The sequence below is a fragment of the Impatiens glandulifera genome, chromosome 9 (genome assembly GCF_907164915.1).
Source record: "Impatiens glandulifera chromosome 9, dImpGla2.1, whole genome shotgun sequence".
In the NCBI taxonomy this organism is placed as follows: Eukaryota; Viridiplantae; Streptophyta; class Magnoliopsida; order Ericales; family Balsaminaceae; genus Impatiens; species Impatiens glandulifera.
In genome coordinates, this window is record NC_061870.1 from 36290174 (window position 1) to 36315450 (window position 25277).

Below are 25277 nucleotides of genomic sequence, written 5' to 3' on the forward strand. Positions count from 1 at the left end.
AAAATATTAAATAAACAAACCATCACTTTTTCTTTTTGAAAAATGTATAAGATAGAAATAAAGCATTTAAAACACAAGATTCAAATAATCATATAAAAAATAAAAATGTCAAAATAAAATAAAATGACACTCAGAGAGAACGGTTAGAGCATGACTATCCATGACCCAAAAATGGGTCATGATGCCGGTTGTCGTTGATTGTGTGAGTTTATCATGACCAATTGGTCATTCAATAACCAAAACCATAATCAGTTCATTGCGTCTTATTTTTTTTGTCAAATTTTGACAAAAATCGTAAACAAATCCATCCAATAAAATGCTGTCATTTGTCGTCTCTGATTGGTTGCCCAGATTTTATCTCTTATCTTTAAAATCCGATTTTAACATTATTTATAATTTTAAAAAATAAATAAATATACTAAAATTCATAATTTTTCGAGATCTATAAATAGAGACCACTCTTGCTATATTTTGGAGCACAAAAAAATCACAATTTTCTCCATTTCTTACTAATTATCCTTCTTTATTTACAATTATCCATAATTAATACTAAATTATCATGGATAATTACAACAATAATCCAATTATTATTTTTAAAAATTAAAAAACATTATTATGTATAAAAATTAAAAATTAAAAATTAAAAATTATTATTATATTATAAATTATTTATTATTTTTTTAATTTAAAAATAAAAATAATATTTTTTAATTAATGATCAAGATTTTTTTGGTGATGGATAAACACTATAACCAAAATCTTGGTCATAAAGTTATTTTACTATGATTATGAAAAAAAAAATTAATTATTAATAGGAATACTCTTAAAATCACTCCAAGCAAACGGTTTAGTAGTCTATTAATTATGTTTATACAACTATATAATTAATATTGTATTAACTTTATATATATCCGGTCAAACAAAAATATTAAGTGAAGCTATAGTATAGCCAAACTTTATTTTTTCTAATACCAAATATTAATATTTGAAATAATAAATATTTAATAATCAAACTAAACCCTATCCGTGCCTAAACTATCAAGATCCCTAATTTTTTTTAGGATGATAATTTAAAACACAAGTACATAATTGACTCGTTTGAGTTGGTTTTTTCTGAGTTTGATCAATTGTTGATCGAGGATGGGATGGAATGTATTTGTATTCCACCACAATTTCACTCCGATTCTGAAAAAATAATAAACACAATTGAATATATAAAATAATTTATTTTTTCGTTATATTTTATAATAATCTAAAGTTTATTTCTTTATATAAAATAAATTTTTAATATATTACAATATATATTATATTAAAAAATTTGTTTATATAATTTTATTATATATATATTTTGTCTAGAAAATATTGTATAAATTGTGTAATGTGGAGATTTTTCGAAAGCGAACGGAATTGATAGTAAAAATCTCTAAAATAAAAATGGGGCGGGGATGTCAAATATATTTCTCGTCTCTCGAACGTCTCATTTTCATCTCTATAAGTTGTTTAATTCATGTTATTTAAATAACCTGAAAAGTGAAAAAAATAATTATTAGTGATAATTTTGAGAAGATTATAATGTTTAACTTAAAACCGTACATTGGATTGCCGCGAGTATTGTCTAGGTTATTTTATCTGCTACAATCACCGATCACCGCCGCGACTACCATTATTTACATCAAAGTAGTTTGAATGGAGGTTGCATGTCTGCCAAGGAAGAGATGTGTCTTGCTTGCTTCTGACTCTGTTGTCTCGGATGAAGAGAGTGGTAGAGGTTTGAGTAATCACGAGCATGTGTTGGGGGCTGAGGGAGATAAACGAAAAGCGAGCAATAAGTGGAAATGGAGAACAAAATTTCAAATAACCCATCCCTGCTTATTGTTCATGGCTTTCATGCCTCAATTCCTCACTGACGCAGTTAAATTCATTTTAGCTCACTAATTCTCGATTACAAAACCTAAATTGGACGTGTAGAATTAAATTAAGTAGAGGAAGGTTTGTTGTGATTTTAGTGCTTGGATTACATCTTTACTGAATAATTTATGGGTTAGTGTTTTTGTTGCAATCTTTTGGTTTCAGGATGGATAGGGCACCATATATTATTGTATCATTATATTATAATTGCATTTTGTACCTTAACCAATACACTTGCTTATTCCACAATTGTACTACTGAGATGTCTGTTCATTAATCTATGTTCCAAGATGCTTAGAGACACTCAGACAGACAGGGGCTTTTCTAATGTTCCATTGCCTAGTTTTGAGTATAAACAGAGACTCCCAAAAGCAAAATTGTACCTTTTCTCCCTAACTATGGTTGACAAAAATACTAAAGGCAATGAATAGTTGCAACATTGTATAAAAGCAAATTCCCCTGACTCTAAACATAGGTATGTGGAAAGTAAAGTGGGAGATTTACTTTAGCTAGTATCCACCTATTTTACCCTCAAAATGATGGAAATGCTAACCTTCTCTTCTACTTCTTCTCTAAACCAAAAATACAATAATAACTAAAAAGCAGAACTGGTTAGTCCCTCCCAAAATCTTTCACATCTTTAGGAGAATATCAAGTAATCCAAGAATCATTTCTCTGTGTTGTGAGGTAAAGAAAATACAAAAAAGATAGATTTGACCACCTAACATAGATATGGTGAATGTGATGTTCCATTTTTGGCGACCCATCAAGTTGATTCAGGCTGGCCCCCAGCTTTTCTCCCTTACTGATTTACTATGAATGTGCCACACACACTTAAGACAGAGGAAATACAAGCATTAGATTTCCTTAAGACAGAGGAAATACAAGCACAGATATGGCTTTTCTTTAAAGACTGACTCCTTTATTTATTAGGGTTTTCTGATGGAAACACAATGCCTTTTTTTTATTCTCTTTTACTAGTCAGATCACATGCAGCGCTATGGGGTTATTGTTGCTTATTACAACTATATATACAGCTTAAAGAGAGATTTGATGTCCAATTACTTGTCTCATTTCTCCTCCCCTCCATCCATCTTTAGTAAATATTCCTAAGTCCTTTTAACATTTACCACTTTATCTTCTACATATCCTCAATTATAAAGATTATTTATGCTCTACTTTTCTAACTGTTATATTATTTTCCTTTGATTATGAGAATCACCCTCGAGGAGAAAGTTGTACTTTGCAAAGTCCGTGTGCTAATAAAAAAATAAGAGACTCACATTTTCAAAAGAAAATAAATAAATTATGAGATATATGTTTTAGTTTGTCTGAATCTACCTCGAGTAGTATATATATACGGACATGTGGGACTTTGAGCTTTTCATCCTCTGACCTCAAGTAAATTGTTCATTATGAATTGGTTTCAAATTTTGATATTAATAATTTGTATTTCATCATCAGCTTGTCTAGAGCCTGTTACAGGCGATGGGGATGGCCAATTGCCCAAAGAGAAACAAGTCAATAGTACTTCCCAGCAGGGAGACGAGGATCTAGTGAAGGACTTACCTGGTCAGCCTAAGGTTGGTTTCAGACACTATGCTGGCTATGTAAACGTCAACCAACGAAATGGAAGATCGCTCTTCTACTGGTTCTATGAGGCCTCAACCTTACCAGAAAAGAAACCTTTGGTTCTTTGGCTCAATGGAGGTAATTCCAATATATTAATTATTTAAGTCATGTGACCAGTTAAGGAACATATATAATAATATTATTATTACAGGGCCTGGATGCTCTTCTGTGGGATATGGAGCAACACAAGAGATAGGACCCTTTATTGTGGACGCAGATGGACACACTCTTAAATTTAACACTTACGCATGGAATCAAGGTATTTAGTTAATTTTTGGATAATTAATTCTTCCAATTTTAGTCATATATTAAACTGTTTGCGACATTAATTATTGTAGCTTGTCACATGATATCATTATTTTTAAATATGATTTTTCTTGCAGAAGCAAACATGTTGTTCTTGGAATCTCCTGTTGGTGTCGGTTTTTCATATTCAAACACCACTGCTGATTATAAAAAACTTGGAGATGACTTCACAGGTGAGATGGTCGGATTTTAGACATAATACATCCAACTGATTTATATAACATTCTTTTTAGAGGTAGCGGACACTAACTCAATAAATATTTTGTTCACCACGACACAGCGAACTACACTTATGTTTTTCTGCACAATTGGTTTCTCAAATTTCCATCGTATAGAAAACGAACCTTTTACATGGCCGGGGAAAGCTATGCTGGTATTTTTCCATATCAACATTAATTCTTCATTTGTCTATTTGTACATATATGGTTGGTTACCTGCAGGTAAATATATTCCCGAGCTGGCTGATTTAATTCTCAACAGGAACACGAATTCCTCCCTTTTCATCGATCTCAGGGGTATCTTGGTACTAAACATATGTTCTTCTCTTTTGATGACTAATTAATTTTTAGAACAAAAACTTAGATCGATCTTACTAAAGAAAAAAAAACTTTATCTCAGCTTGGAAATCCTGAAACGTCTGAGATAGAGGACTGGAAGGGAAAGATCGATTACGCGTGGAGCCACGCAGTGGTGTCGGATGAGACCCACAAAATTATACAAGACAATTGTGTTTACAAAAGAAACGGCCCTGAGGGTAATAAGCATTGCAATGAAGCTGTTGATGAAGTTTTCAAACAATACGATGAAATAGACATCTACAGTCTCTACACACCAAAATGCCCTTCGCTGGCCAGCACTTACGTGTTCAGCACCAACTCTAAAATGGTAGCTAGCTACATTTGATTAATTTTCGAAATGGTTCATAACAACAAGTACTAAAATGAATGCTTGTTAGCAGATGCCTAGGATCTTGGGCGGTTACGATCCTTGTCTGGACAATTATGCTACCAAATATTACAACAGACCCGACGTCCAGAAGGCACTCCATGTTAGCAGCGATGGCATCCATATGAAGAACTGGACCATATGCAAGTAATATATATATATACTATGAGTTATGAATTATCTCTTCATGATGGTGTATTTATTAAAATATTATTATTATTATGAGTTAACTGTAGTGCGGAAATTTTCTGACAAGTGGGGGGATTCAAAGGGATCTGTTCTCCCTATATACAGAAGGCTTATTAAGTCCGGGATAAGAATATGGGTTTACAGGTAGTTAATTAACAAACTTATTATTATTATTATTATGTTTTGAAATATTATTTGATAACAATATTAATTATAAATTCTTCTCATCAGCGGAGACGCAGACGGGATGGTCCCTGTGTTATCGACAAGATATAGCTTAAACACTTTAAAACTTCCAATTACCAAATCGTGGAGGCCTTGGTATCACCAGAAGCAGGTAAATCTTTTATCTGCTTATTATTACCCATTTGAAAACACTTTATACAGATCTGGATCTAAACAAGAAATTAAACCCTCAATATGCAAACTGTCAAAGTATCTTATCTCAATGTGTATCCAGATTAGATCTCATCTAGAAAACAAAATTAAAAATTTGTTGACGGTTTCACATCTATATATATATGTTGATCATGACTCTAGGAATTCGAAAGTGTTTTTTTTCAAATCCTCATTCATGGTCCAAAAAATGTGAGAGGTCAATGTGGATTAGGGATTTAGTTAGAGCAAGGAATGAAATTTAGAATTTGAATTCCTAATATAATTAAAACAATTATATGGTAATATAAACCAATGATTGGAGAATTGGAATTAAAATTTAAACTTGACGAGTCCCACAAAGTGTAATATATTTTGTTTGTATCAGGTTGTTGGTTGGCTTCAAGAATACAAAGGGATGACTTTCGCGACATTTAGAGGGAGCTGGGCACGCAGTACCCATCTTCAAACCGGCAGAGTCTCTAGCCTTCTTCTCATCCTTTATTCGGGGAGACTTGCCTCCTTTAAAGCGATAGATCAATAAAGTAACTTAGCTACAAATGAATTTTGTTATGTTTTAATGAATTGCATAATGCATATTGAGATGAATGATGAAGAAGCATATAATAGAAGAAGATCTTATCATATATAGATGATCAAAATATCCATTGTTTCCCATGTAGTAAGTAGTAACAAATCTAAATAAAATGGCTTACTTCCAATGCTATTTCGTCAGCATATCAAACTCTATAGAGATGGGGCCGCCTTGATTATGATTTTTGTAACTACTCCAACTCGTTTTTATATTTTTTTAGAATTTGATTTACAAAAACAAGTTAGAATTTATAAATTTGAAAACTCTAAAAGATATTTTATAGGAGTTTTTTTGGGGAAATTGGACGAAATGACCCTACAAATAAGGGAAATTGCCTCCGTGGTCACCAGATAATTGAAATTGATCTGGTGACCACTTAATTTTTTTTGGACGAAATTACCCTTTTCGCGTAACGCGAAGGGACTTCGCGTTTCGCGAAGTGAGACGCTGTGAAAAGTCCAGAATACCCTTACTATATAATAAAATCCGGCCATCTTTTTTTCATTTCTTTTCTTCCCTTCTCTTTCTTCCCTTCCGCTTTTCTCCTCCTTCTCTCTAATCTCGCCGGCGACGGAGTTCAACGGCGGCACTCAATGAGCTCCACGACGAGCACAAGCACTGTAACAATTGGTAAGTTTATGTATTTCAAGTTTATTGTTGTTCATTTATGCATTTTCGAATCACTGTGTTGTTTAGGGTTTCATCTGATGATACTTCCCGTTTCGCTAAGTACTTCCCGTTTCGCTAAGTACTTCTCGTTTCGCTAAGTACTTCCCGTTTCGTTAAGTACTTCCCGTTTCGCGAAGGGTTTCCATTTCACAGTATTAATTATCCCGTTTCCAATTTTTCTTGCAGCCGAAGTTTTCGTTTTCTATAATGGAGAGTGGAAAGTTGATGCTAATGGAATATGGTTTTTTGATGCCTCTTCAATCAAAACATTGGATTTACCCCAAAGTACTCGTTATGCTGAATTAATTGATAAACTCCATGAAAGACTTCAAGTGCAGAAATCTACCTATGATTTAGTGCTGCAAGTGAAGTATGATATTCCGAATATCACAAATCCTAAACCCGTTTTTATTGAAGATGATGAGGATCTGAACATATATTTATCACGCTTGATTTTGGGTAGAACTGTGTCACCATTGTGTGTGTCTGTAGTAGAGAAGTCACAATTTACTAAAGAAAAGATACCACTACTTACCTACCCAACTCAAGAAAGTATTCTCCCACAATTTACTCAGAAAATTGTACCTGAAGCTTTACCCTCGGAGGTCTTTGTTGAAAGTAATGAAGCCGGAGATAACTCTTTGCCTCACATCCCACTTACTCAGGACTTGCATGCATCGATACCTACACCACATAATGCGAGAAGAGCATCAACGGGTACACCTACTAGTGCAAGAAGATCATCATTGGGTACACCATGTAGTGCAAGAAGATCATCATTTGGTACACCATCGACAGACATATCACCGACAGACATATCACCGACAGACCCCTCATTTGCGTTGGCGTTAACTACTGAAACTGTATTGGAAGTCGGTGCCTTGTTTGAAAATAAAAAAGAACTACAACTGATGCTATATAAATATGCGATGGCTAATCATTTTGAATTCAAGGTGGAGAAGTCAAGAAAACATCTTTGGTATGTGAAATGTTTGGATGAGAAATGCAAGTGGAGATTGCGTGCCGTGAAAGGTAAATTATCTGAGATGTTTGAGATCCGGAAATTCGACCAACAACACTCATGCTCAGTTCTATCTAGGCTAGAGAAAAAAATGCAAACACCAGCATGGGTTATTGGGCAGTGCGTGAAGAGTAAGTATATGGACCATCACCATAATCACTTGCCTAAGAAAATAATTGAAGACATGCAGGCAACTTATGGGGTAAATTTGACTTATAATAAGGCTTGGAGGGCTAGGGAAATGGCATTAGTGGCGGTGCGAGGAACGGTTGAGGATTCATATGAAAAAGTGGTTACGCGAGGGATTCGAGAAGGCTAGATTCTATACAGTATCATCGCTTAACCGATTCGAGTTTTATGTGCATGACAATGAGTCTCATTTTAAAGTCAATTTGAAAGACATGAACTGCACTTGTAGGGTATTTGAAGTTTCTGGTCTTCCTTGTACTCATGCAATGGCTGCTGCCCGTCACCGCAATTTGGTTTGTTATGACTTTTGTTCAAGGTATTATTCAGCTCACATGTTCAATCTATTTAACCAATTGTTTAATCGTTTTATTTTCCATTCTTACAGATATTACACAACTGAATCTTGGATGAATGCATATGCGGAGACATGTTACCCTGCTGGTGATGAAGACGATTGGGATATTCCCGAAATGATCAAGGAACGCGTATGTCTAAAACCACCTGTCAAGGTTAAGAAAGGGCACCCACAAACAAAGCGTAGGTCATCTCAAGGTGAGGTACGTAAGGCTCCGAGACGATGCAGCTCATGTGGTGGACTAGGACATAATAGGGCCACATGCAAAGCAGTCATGCCTGCTTCATCTACTGCAAAAGCATCATCATCTAAGCATCATGACTCTTCTTCTCAACAGCACGAACCATCATCTCAACAATATGAGCCTTTAGATTGATTGGGATAAGTTGTATAAGTGTTTTGGATAAGTTGTATTATGATAAGTTGTACTCGGATAAGTTGTACTCGGATAAGTTGTACTCGGATAAGTTGTAATCGGATAAGTTGTAATCGGATAAGTTGTAATCTGTATGTTGTATCTAGTTTATCTGTGTACTGAAGGAGTACTTAACGAAGCGTTAAGTACTTAACGCTTCGTTAAGCGCTTCGTTAAGTAAAACTTGGTTTAAGTGAGTTTAAGTTAGTTACTTGGTACATTGATTTATATGTTCAATTCTTTGGTTTTTAAATATCAGACTACATTAAAACTACAAATATTTTAACATGAAATGTAACTTAAGTTGAAGTTCTACCCAAAAAGTAATACAAGTTCAGAATACATAAGCACAAGTCAAGTTCTATCCAAAAATCAATAAACGATTACAATACAAACTAAGGTTCTGTAATTTGATGAAATAACCGGACCGCCATCTTTTGTCGAAAAAACTCCATTTCATTGGAAGTCACCTTCTCTACACCTAAACCAGCAGTCAAGTATTCCATGTGTATAAGCATAAATACACCACAATCCCCACTTTCTGCTGCTCTAGGGACTTCCCCATTTTTGGCGACTGCATTTTTGACTAGGTGTGGCAACCTTTTATATGTCAGTTTCTGGAAATTGAAATTAGGATACCGTTGTAGCTCAGCATCACTGGCTCCCATTGCATATATTCGTGGAAACATCTCACACAAAGGTCTCATGTATGGATCGAGATTCCTATAAATACTCGAGTCGCAGTCATAAACGTCAATGTGATTATCTTGTACACGAACGACGCACAGTACCCAATGCTTGTTGCCAATGTTCAAAGGCACGTAAATATCGTCTACTAGTGGCCATTCTGGCATATGTCTATGAGGCGCTCCCCAGAAGTACTGAGAAAAGACGTCTGCTATTGGAAATTTTTCAGGATCTTTTTTATAGTTCGGGTACTCTCGCCTCATCATATCTGCTAATAAGCAATCCCCTATTGATACTTTACAATGTTTATATGTCTTGGGATATTGCTCAATCCTTTTGCGCAATAAGTGGCAGACTGCGTCGATTTCCTACAAAATGGGGGAAAAGGCAACATATATCAAAAACCTTATTCATAAGTTAAAGAATTAATATGAAATGCAAGACTTACAGGATCTTTAAGCCATGTGCACTTTGTTAGAACTCTAACAAACAACTTCTTTCGTGCTTCGCAAGTAAACACAGTCTTTGTCTCATCATTGGTAGCTTCATCTTTCAACCAATTCTGTAATTGAACCAACAACTCATCATCAAATTTTTGAAGGGGATTGATAGTTAATGGATCATTCGTCTTTGGCTGTTTTGACAAAGAAGGGTTGGTGTAGTCTTCATCTTTCTTCTGCTTCCTCACTCTTTTTTTGGGAACTACTCCTTTAGGTGGAGTGTTGTATAATTGGAAATCATCATCATCGTTCTCATCATTCCCATCCCTCGAATCCTTCCCATCCTTCCCATCGTTCTCATCCTTCCCATCCGTGGCATCCTTCTCAACCTTGACTTTCTTCTCAACCTTCCCAACCTTGAGTTTAACCTTCCCAACCTTGGCTTTCTTCTCAACCTTCTCAACCTTCTCAACCTTGACCTTATCCTTCTTTTTCTCAATTATTTCTTGCATCATATCGGAGAGCAACATCTCCCCACCATCCACCTTCACATCATTCACAATCTCCCCACCATCCACCTTTACATCATTCTCAATCTCACCACCATCCACCTTCACATCAGTCTCAATCTCCCCACCATCCACCTTCACATTATTCTCAGTCTCACCACAATCCCCCTTCACATCAGTCTCAATCTCCCCACCATCCACCTTCACATTATTCTCAGTCTCGTCCACCTTCACCACACTATCCTCCGCCTTCCTATCCTGCAAAAATAGAATAACAGTGTGGTCAATGTTTACTTCCCGAAACATTAGACTTCGCTAATCAAAACTTACCTCAGTTTTATCCTCCACCTTCACACTCTCCTCCTCCACCTTTCCATCCTTCATCTCCATCTCATTCGTCATCATCTCCTCCACCTTCCCATCCTGCAAAAAGAAAACAACAGTGTGGTCAGCGTTTACTTCCCGAAACAACATTTGACTTCACTAAGTAAAACTTACCTCAGTTATATCCTCCACCTTCTCACTCTCCTCCTCCACCTTCCCATCCTTCATCTCCATGTCATTCGTCTTCATCTCCTCCACATTCCCTTCCTGCAAAAATAAAACAACAGTGTGGTCAGTTAAGAACAACAAAAGATAAGTACTTAATGAAGCCTTAAGTACTTAGCGAAGCGTTAAGTACTTAGCGAAGCGTTAAGTACTTAACGAAGCGTTAAGTACTTAACGAAGCGTTAAGTACTTAACGAAGCGTTAAGTACTTAACGAAGCGTTAAGTACTTAACGAAGCGATAAGTATCTTTATCTTACCTCAGTCTTGCCCTTCTTTTCCAATTTGCTCTTCTTCTTCTTCTTCTTCCTCTCCTCCTCCATATTATCTAATTTGATTATTAACGTGGCCATCCTTTGGTTGGATTTGGCTAATAACTGTTCGCACATACTAACAACCAACTTTTTCATATAAGCCTTGTGATTTGTTTGAGTTTCTTCGTAAGCTGTTTTCATCTCTTTGAGCTCCTCCTTCACCTCTTTGATGAGCTCCTCCTTCAGCGCTTTTACCTCCTCTTTCAGCTCTTCACATTTACATCCAACAGAAGATGTTGGAGGTAATCCAGGACTAGTAGCGGATGGGGGGCTAGGAATGTTGGCAGGACTAGATTCATAAGCAAGCTTCCTCTTCAGGTTTACGGCTTCTTTGAGATTAAGCGCAGCCTTTCTCTTCCGGGTGTTTGGTTTGGAAGTAGGTTCTTCATGTTCATCCTCAGGTTCACTTCCCTCCTCTTCATCATCATAATCCTCCTTCACTAACTTCCCTTCTGTAAATCCCTCAAAAAATTCATCAGTTGACTCATCTATTTGTTCAAAGTCCTCACCACTGTATAACCTCTTCTCCATGGAGGACTCTTCCATCTCAGTCAGATCCGTTGTCTCCAGGGCAGTCTTTATCTCGATCAAGGTGTTCTTCCTGTTGGAATGATAGACTAACAACCTTGGGCGTAGAGGATCATTAAGCTCATTCTTTCTAGCAAATTTAGGAACAAAACCTTTGATGACCTCATATGTCCACACTTGAAATGCCAGTGCAAACCCATAAATGTTATAAGCAAAAGGAGCATAAGGATCAGTACTCTTTTCCTTCTTCTTCTTATAATATTTGTGACTGAGATGTCTCATGTTCTTGTTCAAACCCTTGAGGGTGGCTCTGAAGGTCACCTTCCCCCAAGGAAATCGGAGGAAACTTTCCTCGTCTTCGACCATGTGGAGGATTTTGGCAAATACCACCCTCCTTGGGTCAAATGAAAATAGGTACTGGCAAATCAAGCATACCAGCCCCATCTTCCAGGCATCTTCCTTATCTCTACATTTCAAAAAAGCAGTCTCCAAGTCTTGCATTACTACACTCGTCTTCCCTTTAAAATATTTTACCAACAGAGGTGGACAACCTCGGCATTCTTCTTCGTTCACCTCAGGAAACCTTCCGAAGTTTAGGCCCGTCACCAAGGCGTACTCTTTCATACCAAACACAAGTTCTTGCCCATTGATATTGAAAGTAATCTCCTTGGAGGTTGAGGTTACTCTCCTAAGCAACATGTGATGTACAATAGTTCCTGAGAACTGCAACACTGGCGCAGAGACTATATATCTGAATTGGGTATTGTACACCTTCTCCACAAGATCCATTTCCTCAAACTTCATAACAATCTTCTTAAGGCAGAGGGCGCTTTTCCAAAAAATCCGTCCAGGGAAATCAGGAACGGTGGTTTCTGCCATCTACAAAAGGAACAACAACAAAAATGTAAGATCATATACATAGACCACATCAAACGTTAAGTACTTAACGCTTCGTTAAGTACTTAACGAAGCGTTAAGTACTTAACGAAGCGTTAAGTACTTAACGAATCCCTAAACCAGAAACAATAACCAACAACCAGAAACAAACATGCAAATATAATGCAATAATCAATAACCAGAAACAAACATTAAACGCTAAACCTAACCAATATTAAACCAATAAACTGAAACAGCCAAAACCCCTAAAACTAAACATGCAAATATGAAAACCCATAACCAAAAAAAGACATGCAACAACCAAACTAAAACTAACCTGAGATTTATGGGGAATCAATGATAGAGAGGGAGGACACGAGGGGGACGGGCAGATCGGCCTTGTCAATGTCTTCTTCAGTGTGACGGTTGTAGAGAGAGAGGAATCGAGAGGATAGAAGAGAGAAAATGGAAGAAATGAATGTCCAAATGTTTTATTTTTTAAAATATATGGTATGGCGCGTGCATATACGCGCGCCTCTTCGTCTTCCTACGCGCGCGTGCAGAAGCGTTAAGTACTTAACGAAGCGTTAAGTACTTAACGAAGCGTTAAGTACTTAACGAAGCGTTAAGTACTTAACGCTTCACTAAGTACATAACGCTTCGTTAAGTACATAACGCTTCGTTAAGTACTTAACGCTTCGTTAAGTAACTAGCAGAAACGATATCATCTGCAAATATCATCACAGCCAAAAGAACAATCAATAAGATGAACAAACTAATAAACCAATATGAACAAATATGAACATATATGAACAAATATAACCCAATATGAACAAATATGATTCAATATGAACCAATATTAACCAATATCACCAAAAAGAACATATTTAGGGTTAGAGTTTCATTAAGAAATACAAATAATAACATAAATCTGTTATATAAACATAGATTCGGGGATTAGGTTTCTTATCTTGTAGATTTAGTTCATAGTAGTCGCCGTCGCCGGAGTTTACGCCGCCGGCGACAAACTCAGGAGGAAAGAAAGCATGAGAGAGAAAGAAAATGAGAGAAATGAAAAAATTTGAGTATATATATCAATACAGTTTCACTTCGCGTTACGCGAAAAGGGTAAATTAGTAAAAAAAAAATAAGTGGTCATCAGATCAAAAATTATTAAACATTACCACGGATGCAAATAGGCCTATTTGTAGGGTCATTTCGTCCAATTTCCCGTTTTTTTGCAGTTAAAGTTTCACTAAAAGCAAAATTCTAATATAAAATATATTTTTGGACGCTCAAGTTATTTAAAGAAGTTCTCTTCAAACTTTTGCAATCTATACAAAAATTTAGATACTCTGATGAGTTTTAAAACGGACTATTTTTCAAAACATAATTATTTATATAAATTGAAATGGTGGAGAGAAGGAAGAATCTATATATATATAATGATACTTAATTTTTAAAGTGTCCGGATTTTCGGGTCGAGAGCTGTGATTAATTTGGATACTTGGGTCGGATTGTGGGTTGACCCATTTTTAAATTTAAAACGGTTAAAAATAAAATTAAAAATGCTAAAGGTATATTTCGAATTTGCAACCTGACAAAACAAGTATAATTCTTTAACCAATTAGACTACAAAAACTTTATATTTTAAATTCAACACAAAATTTGATAAACGCGGGATGTTTTAATATTAATATAAGTTCAACCTTTTAACTAAAAAAATATATAATGAAGTTGAGTAAATGGATATTTGGGTCGGATTGTGGGTTGACCCACCCATAAATTTAAAACGATTAAAAATGTTATCCGTAATTTTTTCACGATTTTTTATATTATTACTCGTGCAAATGTACGGGCTAAATGCTAAATGTTAGTGAATTATAATTTCACAGTCTATTCATGAACTTTATTGTTTTACTTTATTTTAATAGTCTTATTGCGTTAAATTTGTGACAATTATTTGTTTGTTATATTTTGATTTGTAATTATTGACACAATTATTAATAGAGTTTCTTGTTATAAAAAATTCTTATCAAAATAAATTGTCTCTATATGAAAATAGTAATAATAATGAATAAACACTTATAAACTAGGTTTGCGCTTGATTGAGTAAGGAATAAAAAAAATACATGTTGGATTGTTTTGTTTTATTCACTCCTTCTTCTCCTTTGTGATTTTAAAGAGTTTGAAAAAAGATAAGACATGTAGTGAGCCAGCCAGCAGATCAAAACTACTCACTTTCACACATCCGGTCCCCTTTGCAAACGGCCCGCGTCAAACCATGTGCCACCTGCCAACTGACGAGTTCAGTTTCAATTTCTTGTATACTTTTGTTGTTATTTATTTTAATGCTTTAATAAAATAAAATAAATGAATTTTAAACAAAATATATATATTAAAAGAATTCCAAAAAAATAAAAAATAAAATAAAAAATTGTTTTAAAGTAATATTTTTATTTAGGACCTGTTTCATTCATTTTTTTTTTATTTTCACTTCTTTTTATTAATTTTACGAACAGAATTCAAAAACAATAAATAAAATATAAGAAAACAAATTCTAATAAAAACAAAAATAAATATATACCTATAAACTCGAATAAATGTTTATTTGAATAATTTTTTTTAAAACTAATATCTTACTTCTTTTTGCAGGAATCAATTTTTGAATTTCGCTAGTCGTCTATATGTACTAACATTATTATTTTTAGATTTGTGGCTAATGACGTAAACACATCTTTTTTGAAAACAAAATATTACAAAATTAGACACATATTTATATTTATTCTAGGATTAGATAAAATAATTATTTTAGAGGAGCGGGATATGGGTACGCATACAATACCATAATGCATATCAAAATATAATTTTATAAATGTAATATATATTTTTTAAACTAAATCTATTAAATTATAATATTAATTTAAATAATATAAATATAATAAAAATAAATAAATTATATGAATATGAATGTGAATATTCTAATAATTCTTTTGGATATTCTTTTTATTAATTAATTAATTTATTTTTTAAATATAAAAATAATCTTAAAATTTTATTTATTATTAATACATTAAATATTAAACATATGATAATAATTTAATTTTGATAATATAATAATTTATATTTATAATTTATACCTACCTTTTTATTAAATTATAATATAATAATATATATTTATAAATAGGTCAATTATAAATTCATTTTATTTACTTTTCTCATTTTCTTCCCCAAACTATTAAAATATTTCCCATTATTTTTTCTAAACTACCCACATTTACATTAACATTATTTAATTTTATAAATTATTAATTAAATTTATTTGAATAATTAATTATAAATTTTAAAACACATATTAAATAATTGACATTCAAATTATTATTTATGAAATTATATATTAAAATTTATATCTACACATCTTACATATTTAACATATTAATTAGTTTTTAAAAAAACATATTTCACATATTTAACTTATTAAATTAATTTAAGTTTCTAAATTAAAATAAATAAATAAATTAATAATTATATTTATAATTTTCACTAAAATATATTTTCATATATATAAATAATTAATTAATTAACATGAATGTGTCAAGACGACATGACACACATGAAAACGGCATCGACACGACACGATTATGTTAAAACTCTAGTCGGAATAACACGAAACACAAATTTAAATACGATTTATCATGACACGAATAAACTTGTGAACAAATTAACAAGATATGAAAGAGCTCGTTGATCATAATATTTTGAGTGAGTCAATATACGACATGACATGCATAAGATTGAGACACAACACTATTGAAATTAACCACAACTCTCGACCCGGCAATCCGGACACTTTAAAAATTAAGCATCATTATATATATAAATTATAACACGATTTGTCTGAGTCGAATACGACCGTTTATGCACGATGCCTAATTATAAGCTTCGAGCTTTTCTAACGGAAACACAATACTTTTTTTATTCTCTTTTCTACAGGGTTATTGTTGCTTATTACAACTTAAAAGAGAGATTTGGTATCCAATTACTTGTCTCTTGTATTGCACGGATATGATACGATATGGAATACGTGTATTAGATACGGAAAAATACGTATCGTTGACTTTTCGTAGAATTGACCAATCCGATACGATTTGGATACGACTTGGATACATTTTGGGTAAAAAAATAAAATAAAAAAATAAAAGTTAAGTATCAAAATGAATAAAAAAGAGAATCTGAAATACTTCAATATTTGACATAATTAAAACCTTTTACTCTTCTGCGTCGTAGTAAATTAAATCGTAATTCATTTTTTTACTTTCTCCCTTTCGTAAACATCCATTGTAATGGATATTATGAAAAATGAACATAAGTTTATATTTTTATTTATTTCAATATTAAATTTATATAAATATTATATATATAATTTACGTGTCTTAAACGTATCGTATCCTATATTTTCAAAAAAATTCGTATCCCCTTATCCGTATCGTATTCGATACAATACCCGTATCTATATCCGTGCAAGATAGCTTGTCTCATTTCTCCTCCCCTCCATCCATCTTTAGTAAATATGTCAAGAACAAACAGCCAAGCAAGCAACAAACAAAATTTAGTTCTAAGATTGTGTGAATACTGTTTCATATTTAAATCACTTTATATCGAAATATTTTTTCAAATTATGTAAATATGATTAAAGAAAGTATACAATCCACGCTTAATACTTAAATTTAAATTATGAGAATCACCACAAGGAGAAAGTTGTACTTTGCAAAGACAGTGCGTTAATAAAAAAGAGACTCGCATTTTCAAAAGAAAATAAATAAATTATGAGAAATATGTTTTAGTTTGTCTGAATCTACACCTCGAGTAGTATATATATATATATATACACGGACATGTGGGGCTTTGAGCTTTTCATCCTCTGGCCTCAAGTAAATTGTTCATTATGAATTGGTTTCAAATTTTGATATTAATAATTTGTATTTCATCATCAGCTTGTCTAGAGCCTGTTACAGGCAATGGGGATGGCCAAATGCCCAAAGAGAAACAAGTCAATAGTACTTCCCAGCAGGGAGACGAGGATCTAGTGAAGGACTTGCCTGGTCAGCCTAAGGTTGGTTTCAGACACTATGCTGGCTATGTAAACGTCAACCAACAAAATGGAAGATCGCTCTTCTACTGGTTCTATGAGGCCTCAACCTTACCAGAAAATAAACCTTTGGTTCTTTGGCTCAATGGAGGTAATTCCAATATATTATTTCAGTGTGACCAGTTAAGGAACATATATAACATTATTATTACAGGGCCTGGATGCTCTTCTGTGGGATATGGAGCAACACAAGAGATAGGACCCTTTATTGTGGACGCAGATGGCCACACTCTTAAATTTAACACTTATGCATGGAATCAAGGTATATAGTTAATTTTTGGATAATTAATTCATCCAATTTTAGTCTATTAAACTGTTTGCGACATTAATTATTGTAGCTTGTCACACGATATCATTATTTTTAAATATGATTTTTCTTGCAGAAGCAAACATGTTGTTCTTGGAATCTCCTGTTGGTGTCGGTTTTTCATATTCAAACACCACTGCTGATTATAAAAAACTTGGAGATGACTTCACAGGTGAGATGGTCGGATTTTAGACATAATACATCCAACTGATTTATATAACATTCTTTTTAGAGATAGCGGAATCTAACTCAATAAATATTTTGTTCACTCACGACACAGCGAACGACACTTATGTTTTTCTGCACAATTGGTTTCTCAAATTTCCATCGTATAGAAAACGAACCTTTTACATGGCCGGGGAAAGCTATGCTGGTATTTTTCCATATCAACATTTAATTCTTCATTTGTCTATTTGTACATATGTTAAAAGTGTACATATGGTGGTTATTGGTTACCTGCAGGTAAATATATTCCCGAGCTGGCTGATTTAATTCTCAACAAGAACACCAATTCCTCTCTATTCATCGATCTCAAGGGTATCTTGGTACTAAACATATGTTCTTCTCTTTTGATCTTGACTAATTTATAACATTAGAGCAAAAACTTAGATCTTATATATATACTAAAGAAAAAGAGAAAAAACTGTATCTCACTCAGCTTGGAAATCCTGAAACGTCTGAGATCGAGGACTGGAAGGGACAGATCGATTACGCGTGGAGCCACGCAGTGGTGTCGGATGAGACCCACAAAACTATACAAGACAATTGCGTTTACAAAAGAAACGGCCCGGAGGGTAATGAGCAATGCAAAAAAGCTGTTGATGAAGTTTTCAACCAATACGATAAAATAGACATCTACAGTCTCTACACACCAAAATGCCCTTCGCTGGCCAGCACTTACGTGTTCAACAACAACTCTAAAATGGTACTTACCTACATTAATTAATTTGATTAATTTTCGAAATGGTTCATAACAACAAGTACGTACTAAAATGAATGCTTGTTAATTAGCAGATGCCTAGGATCTTGGGCGGCTACGATCCTTGTCTGGACAATTACGCTACCAAATATTACAACAGAGCAGACGTCCAGAGGGCACTCCATGTTAGCAGCGATGGCATCCATGTAAAGAACTGGACCATATGCAAGTAATATATATATATATATATATACTATGAGTTATGAATTATGAATTATCTCATCATGCATGGTGTATTTATTAAAATATTAATAATGTTATGAGTTAACTGTAGCATGGAAATATTCAACAAGTGGGGGGATTCAAAGGAATCTGTTCTCCCTATATACACAAGGCTTATTAAGTCCGGGATGAGAATATGGGTTTACAGGTAGTTAATTAACAAACTTATTATTATTATTATTATGTTTTGAAATATTATTTGATAACAATATTAATTATAAATTCTTCTCATCAGCGGAGACGCAGACGGGAGGGTCCCTGTGTTATCGACAAGATATAGCTTAAACACTTTAAAACTTCCAATTGTCAAATCATGGAGCCCTTGGTATCACCAGAAGCAGGTAAATCTTTTACATTAATTATTACCCATTCGAAAGTGTTTTATCAAATCCTCATTCATGGTCCAAAAAAATACCAGAAAATGTGTTTGGTTAGAGGTGAACGTGGATTGGAATTAGTGGATTAATTAGGGATTTAGTTAGAACAAGGAGTGAAATTTAGAATTTGAATTCCTAATATAATTAAAACAATTATATGATAATATAAAAGAATTATCGGAGAATTGGAATTAAAATTTAAACTTGACGAGTCCCACAAAGTGTCATATATTTTGTCTGTATCAGGTTGTTGGTTGGCTTCAAGAATACAAAGGGCTGACTTTCGCGACTTTTAGAGGAGCTGGGCACGCAGTACCCCTCTTCAAACCGGCAGAGTCTCTAGCCTTCTTCTCATCCTTCATTCGGGGAGACTTGCCTCCTTTAAAGCAATAGATCAATGAAGTAACCTAGCAAAAATGAATTTTCTTATTTTTGAATGAACTGCATATATAATGCAAATTGAGATGAATGAAGAAGAAGAAGCATATAATAAAAGATCTTTTATATATATATATATATAGATGATCAAATATCCATTGTTTCCCATGTAGTAACCAATCTTAAATAAATTGGCTTACTTCCATTTTCTCTCAATGCTATTTCATCAACATATCAAACTCTATAGGGATGGCCGCCTTGATTATGATTTTTGTAACTACTCCAACCTTTTTTATAAACTGATTTCATATTATTTTAGAATTAATTTGATTCACAAAAACAAGTTATAATGTTGTTTGTTAAAGTCCCTGTTTTATTTATTTATAAATTTATATTAAGTTATATAGAAAATATATACATACACAAAATTATAAATATAAATCAACAATTTTAAATTCCGTTAGGCACAAATTTTAAATTATTAAAAAAATATTGATAGTTAATAGGTGAAACATTGGTTTATCAAAGTGAAAAAATGGTTGAATGCAAAATGATATTAATGGTTAAAATATGCCATGAAATTGGTTGTTGGGTAAATGACATTCAAGAGATTAAAGATTGATTGTGGTGGATAAATATGGAATGAGATGGTTTGGAGTTTCGATTAAGGGATTTGTGGTTGGTTTGACGGAGAATAATAAATGTGATCGATTGAAGGATTGGTTTGTCGAGTGGATAAAAAGATATATGAAAAAGTGTGAGTCACAAAATGAGAGGTCGATTAGGGTAGTCGTGGTTGGTTTTGACGATGGATAAGATGTATGTGAAAGTGTTTGAGGTCACGATATTAGATGTCGATTGGGATTTGGTAGTTGGTTTATCGAAGTAAGGGTAAAAAAGAGGTCGCGGTAATATAAAAGAGAATGATAATAAATTAAATATTATTGGTTAAAATATATAAATAAGATGTTAATCAAAGTGTAAGAATGTGTGAGGTCACGAAATTAGAGGTCGATTGAGACCAGTGAGTGGTTTTCGATGAGATAAAGAAGAATATGAAAAAGTGTGAGTGGTTTTTGATGAGATAAAGAAGAATATGAAAAAGTGTGAGTGATTTTTGATGAGATAAAAAAGAATATGAAAATGTGTGAGTCAAAAAATAAGAGGTCACGGTAAGGGTAAAAATAATGAGAGATGATAGGTGAAATTTGTGTTTAATTTATCGGTATAAGAGATCAATAATAAAGGAGATATCGGTGATTAAAAATATATGAATGAAAGTTTGATTGACCGAAGTGTGAAAATGTGTGAACTCGCGAGATGAGATGTCGATTGATGATTGGTTTTGCGATAAATGATAAGTATGTGAAAGTGTGTAAGATCACGATATAAGATGTGAATTATATGATTGGTAGTTGATTTGTCGAAATAGTGGTAAAAGATAAGAGGTAAGCACGTCTAGCATTATTTTAGATAAGAGTAAAATAGATTATTTATAATTTCAAGTAATTATCTAAATCAACTTATCTTATTGTAAGTAACAAAAATAAATTGTGTAATTGATTTAATTCTTACTAAAAAAAAAGTTGTCTTTCTTTATAAGTGTTTTTAAACTTATAAATTTTTTTCTCATTTAGTTATTTGACAAATTAAAAAATACATGTTAACATTAAATTTTGCATTACATTTAATTTTAAAAACTAAAATTAATTTTAAATTTAAATAATATTAATTTTATTTAAAATATTTATATATAAATAATATTTTGTTTATATATTTACCATTCGTGTTTTTTTGTGAAATTATAATTTTACAATCTATTCATTCATTTTGTTGTTTTCTTTGTTTTTATAATTTTGTTGTGTTAAATTTGTGACATTTTTTTATATATTTTGATTTGTAATTATTAACACATGTTAATAGAGTTTCCTGTTATAAAAAATTCTTATAAAAAAATTGTCTCTGTACACTAACAATAATGAATAAACACTTATAAACTAGGCTTGATTTAAGGAATAAAATGTTTCACGTCTACTCCAAGTCTCCAACAATTTTTTATAATATATATTTTTCAAATATATATATTTTTTTAAAAGTTGACTAGTTGACTAACCAATAATATTAAGAAAAGTAAAGCAAGGGACAAATAGAGAGAAGGGACAGGCCGCCACAACAAATATAAAAAATAAATTGATAAATAAATAAAATATAAAGAAAAAGAGAATAAGGAAAAATGTAAGCAACGTTACATATATAAAGAAACAGGAACAGCAGTATTAATCTCCTTTAAATAATCACTCCAAATCTGCTAAATCTATTTCAACTTGCAGCATAATGACAAAACACTGTCCCATTAATTAAACCCTATTTTCTGCTAAATTTAGAACTTGTTCTTGTTCATGTCCCTTCACTTCACTTTAATTAAATTAATTAATTATTTATACATTCTTTTTCCTTATATTTATTCATACTTATCCTCTATATCATAATCACCACCTAATTAATTAGCCATTAATTAATATTCTTCTCTTCCTTGTAATCTCTGGCCCATCTTTGCCTGTCATTCCCCTTTCCTTTACTTGTTGATGAACTACTAATAATATGTCTTCTTCTACCTGAACCCCCCTCCGAATGTCGTCGTTGGCGTCCAGAAATCGGCTGTTGTCTCGCTGGCTACCGGAAATGTGCTCGATATCGATATCGGAACCAAACATAACCCTCTGCTTTTTAAATCCACTCTCTTTGTGGATTTCTTCATCATATGTTCATTAATCTGCATGCATGCTAACCATTCAAGATTTGTTCACACTAATTAAAAAAAAAAAACATTTATACATTACCTGTTGGTGTAATTGTTGATTAATGGGGTTTCCATTTTTCAAATAAGGACTACTTAAAGCCTGAAAATAAATATAGATATAATTTGTAAGATTATTGATTGATTAGATCGTTGTTGAATCATGAATTGGATTTATATTAATTACATACATTAACTTGATCGTGGAGAAACTTGATGTAGTCTATGGCTTCGTGAAGAACAGATGCGGTATCAGTCTGAAGAATTATATAAATTAGTTAATTACCCATGAAATTTTAAACAAATGGAATAGGGGGAATCAAAACTACTTTACCTTTCCAAAAGGAGAAACCAGTTGTTGTAACGCAGTTATTCGATCCCCCATCTTTTCCTTTCTGACCTGATCGATCATCATAAATTAATTCATAATTTTGAGAACAACCCATAAAAGAAAACAGATTAAATCATCTTAATAGAGCTTGAATTTGATTATATGTATACCTTGAAAGTTGGTAAGTGCGATGGTGTTTCAATTCTCGGCCTCTTAGTAATTAATGGCTGCTGCTGCTGGTGGTCAGAGTTGTAATTCTTGATTTTCTTCTTGGACTTGGCCAATGAATTTAAATCAGTATGAGATATTGATTCATCAAGATTATCAGAGGAATCCATTAAACAGCTTGATATTGGTACTGTTGAAGATGGAAAGAAGTTAGTGGATGTGTTCCACATAGGTAGTGGTGTCTGGTCGGAGAAAATTGAAGGGCTAAAAGGAGAATTATTAGGAGCAGCTGAAAGCACTTGATCATCAGTAGAGAAATTTGTTGAAGATGATGCATGGTGATGATCATAAGCCATGGTCAGTTGTCGATTTTCATATGGAAATCCATATGTATTGATTTGGTCGAGAAAGAAGGCTGCTGGGTTTGGGCTTGTCAAATTGAGATCTTGTGCATCGCCGCCGCCGTGAAATTGATCGGAATTCATTTCTTCTTGTAGAATTTGGGAATGGTAGTTTCTCTCACCGCCAGTACTGCTACTGCTGCAATAAATTAAGAAGAAAAAGAATGGAATATGAGATATATCATCATGATCAACATCACCTTTTTCACTTTTTTGCAGAAGGTCCCCAATTAGTAAAATCAAATTTTAAATTATAAAAATGTGTTCTTGATTTTAAATAGAATCATATTCTCTTTATATATAAAATTCATAAGGGGGGAAATTAGACTAACTTGTTGAAGGTTGTTTGGCTCCAGTCTTCCATTATTGTGGCGGCGGCGCCGCCGTTGATCTGAAGGGTTGAATCCAGCAAGTAGTCACCGTCGACGAGGTTACTGCCGGAATCTAGAACATGTCGGGAATTATCTTCGGCGGCGCACTGCGAAAGTATTCCCTTGATGCCCCATGATGATGATCCGAAGGTTTCAAGATCGCTGGATGGAGTGAAGCCAATCGCCGCCGGAATATTCCATCGCGTTTCACCGCAAACGCTGCCTCGGAATTCATTTCCCATATTAATATCTCTAAACATGTTAATTATATCCTTAAAATTGTCTTGAGTACCACTGTCTGTAATCTCTATATATTGCTCTTATGACAAATATATATAGATATATACTGAGAGAATTGGTTGGTGTACGGATGATGGAGATTACTGTAATCTGTTTGACATTTTTTATTTATTTTTACCAATATGGTTTTATATTTTATTTATTTAAATAAAAGAATAGTTTCCACTCATGATCAGATCAGATCAAATTAAAGAATGGTCACACATTTATATATGATGGTTATTTAGATAAAGAAAAAATCATGTGATTCGATTTGAAATTGGATCCAAACCAATGATATTTTCAAATAAACATGAATAAGACTCAAATCAATATGGATAATTCAATTCTCAATTAAAAAAATTAAGTTGGAATGAGGGACGATAACCGAAGATATGAAATAGGAATATATAAAATTTAGTATTTTTTACTAGTTTTAATTCTAATTTAAAACGTTTAAAGTTGAGAGTGATGTAATGACTTGTGAGTATGAACTTGTGCTAGTTTTTTATATTAAAAAAAATAGTATTTTTCGCATTTTCAATTCTATTTTTTTCTTAGAAAATTTTAACATTTGGTATTTTCAAAACATATTTAAAATTATTTTTTTATTGTAAAAAGTTGAAATTACTATTACTTATAACTTTCACTTTAAATTGTTTTAAATAAAAATTAAACATTTAATTTAATATTTTTAAGTGAACACTACTTAAATTTTAGATCTTATAAATATTATTTTATTAATTACTTTCAACAAGATTATTTATAATATATATGATAGTGCGTGATGTCAAATTAATTATCGTTAAATAAATTTTCTCAAGCATTGAGACATGATTTTTCAGGGTCACCAATATATGAAGGCTATTGTTGACTAAAGTTTATACTTCTAAATGTTGTGATTAAAATTTGTGTCCCTAGGTGGTCCGTGAATACTTAATTTCTATTTTTTTATTAATTAATTAGTTAGTAATTGATCACTGTGAAAGAGCTAGCTAGTCATGATTTAAAAAATAAT

At 32.8% G+C, this 25277-nt stretch overlaps 2 protein-coding genes and 1 pseudogene across 3 annotated transcripts; 2 read left to right on the forward strand and 1 right to left on the reverse strand.

Moving 5' to 3' along the window:
• Positions 1–1686: 1686 nt before the first annotated feature.
• On the forward strand, positions 1687–5981 carry LOC124916369 (annotated as a pseudogene).
• A 9485-nt stretch (positions 5982–15466) lies between these two features.
• Positions 15467–19938, forward strand: LOC124916370 (serine carboxypeptidase-like 31). Its single transcript, XM_047457085.1, has 11 exons — positions 15467–15510; positions 17499–17740; positions 17804–17911; positions 18033–18128; positions 18237–18329; positions 18419–18501; positions 18615–18881; positions 18971–19104; positions 19210–19305; positions 19393–19498; positions 19781–19938. The coding sequence occupies exons 1-11, from the start codon at positions 15467–15469 to the stop codon at positions 19925–19927; spliced, it is 1416 nt and encodes a 471-aa protein (XP_047313041.1). The 3' UTR covers positions 19928–19938.
• A 2170-nt stretch (positions 19939–22108) lies between these two features.
• LOC124915435 (transcription factor bHLH112-like) lies at positions 22109–24269 on the reverse strand. 2 transcript variants are annotated; one of them, XM_047456148.1, is made up of 6 exons: positions 23942–24269; positions 23211–23745; positions 23044–23109; positions 22901–22966; positions 22753–22812; positions 22109–22685 (listed from the first exon to the last, which is right to left on the reverse strand). In XM_047456148.1, exons 1-6 carry the CDS (start codon positions 24238–24240, stop codon positions 22524–22526), a joined length of 1188 nt encoding a protein of 395 aa, XP_047312104.1. In that variant the 5' UTR covers positions 24241–24269; the 3' UTR covers positions 22109–22523. The 2 variants fall into 2 exon arrangements, with proteins under 2 accessions (XP_047312104.1, XP_047312103.1); XM_047456147.1 differs by having other exon boundaries at positions 23211–23748.
• Positions 24270–25277: the final 1008 nt, after the last annotated feature.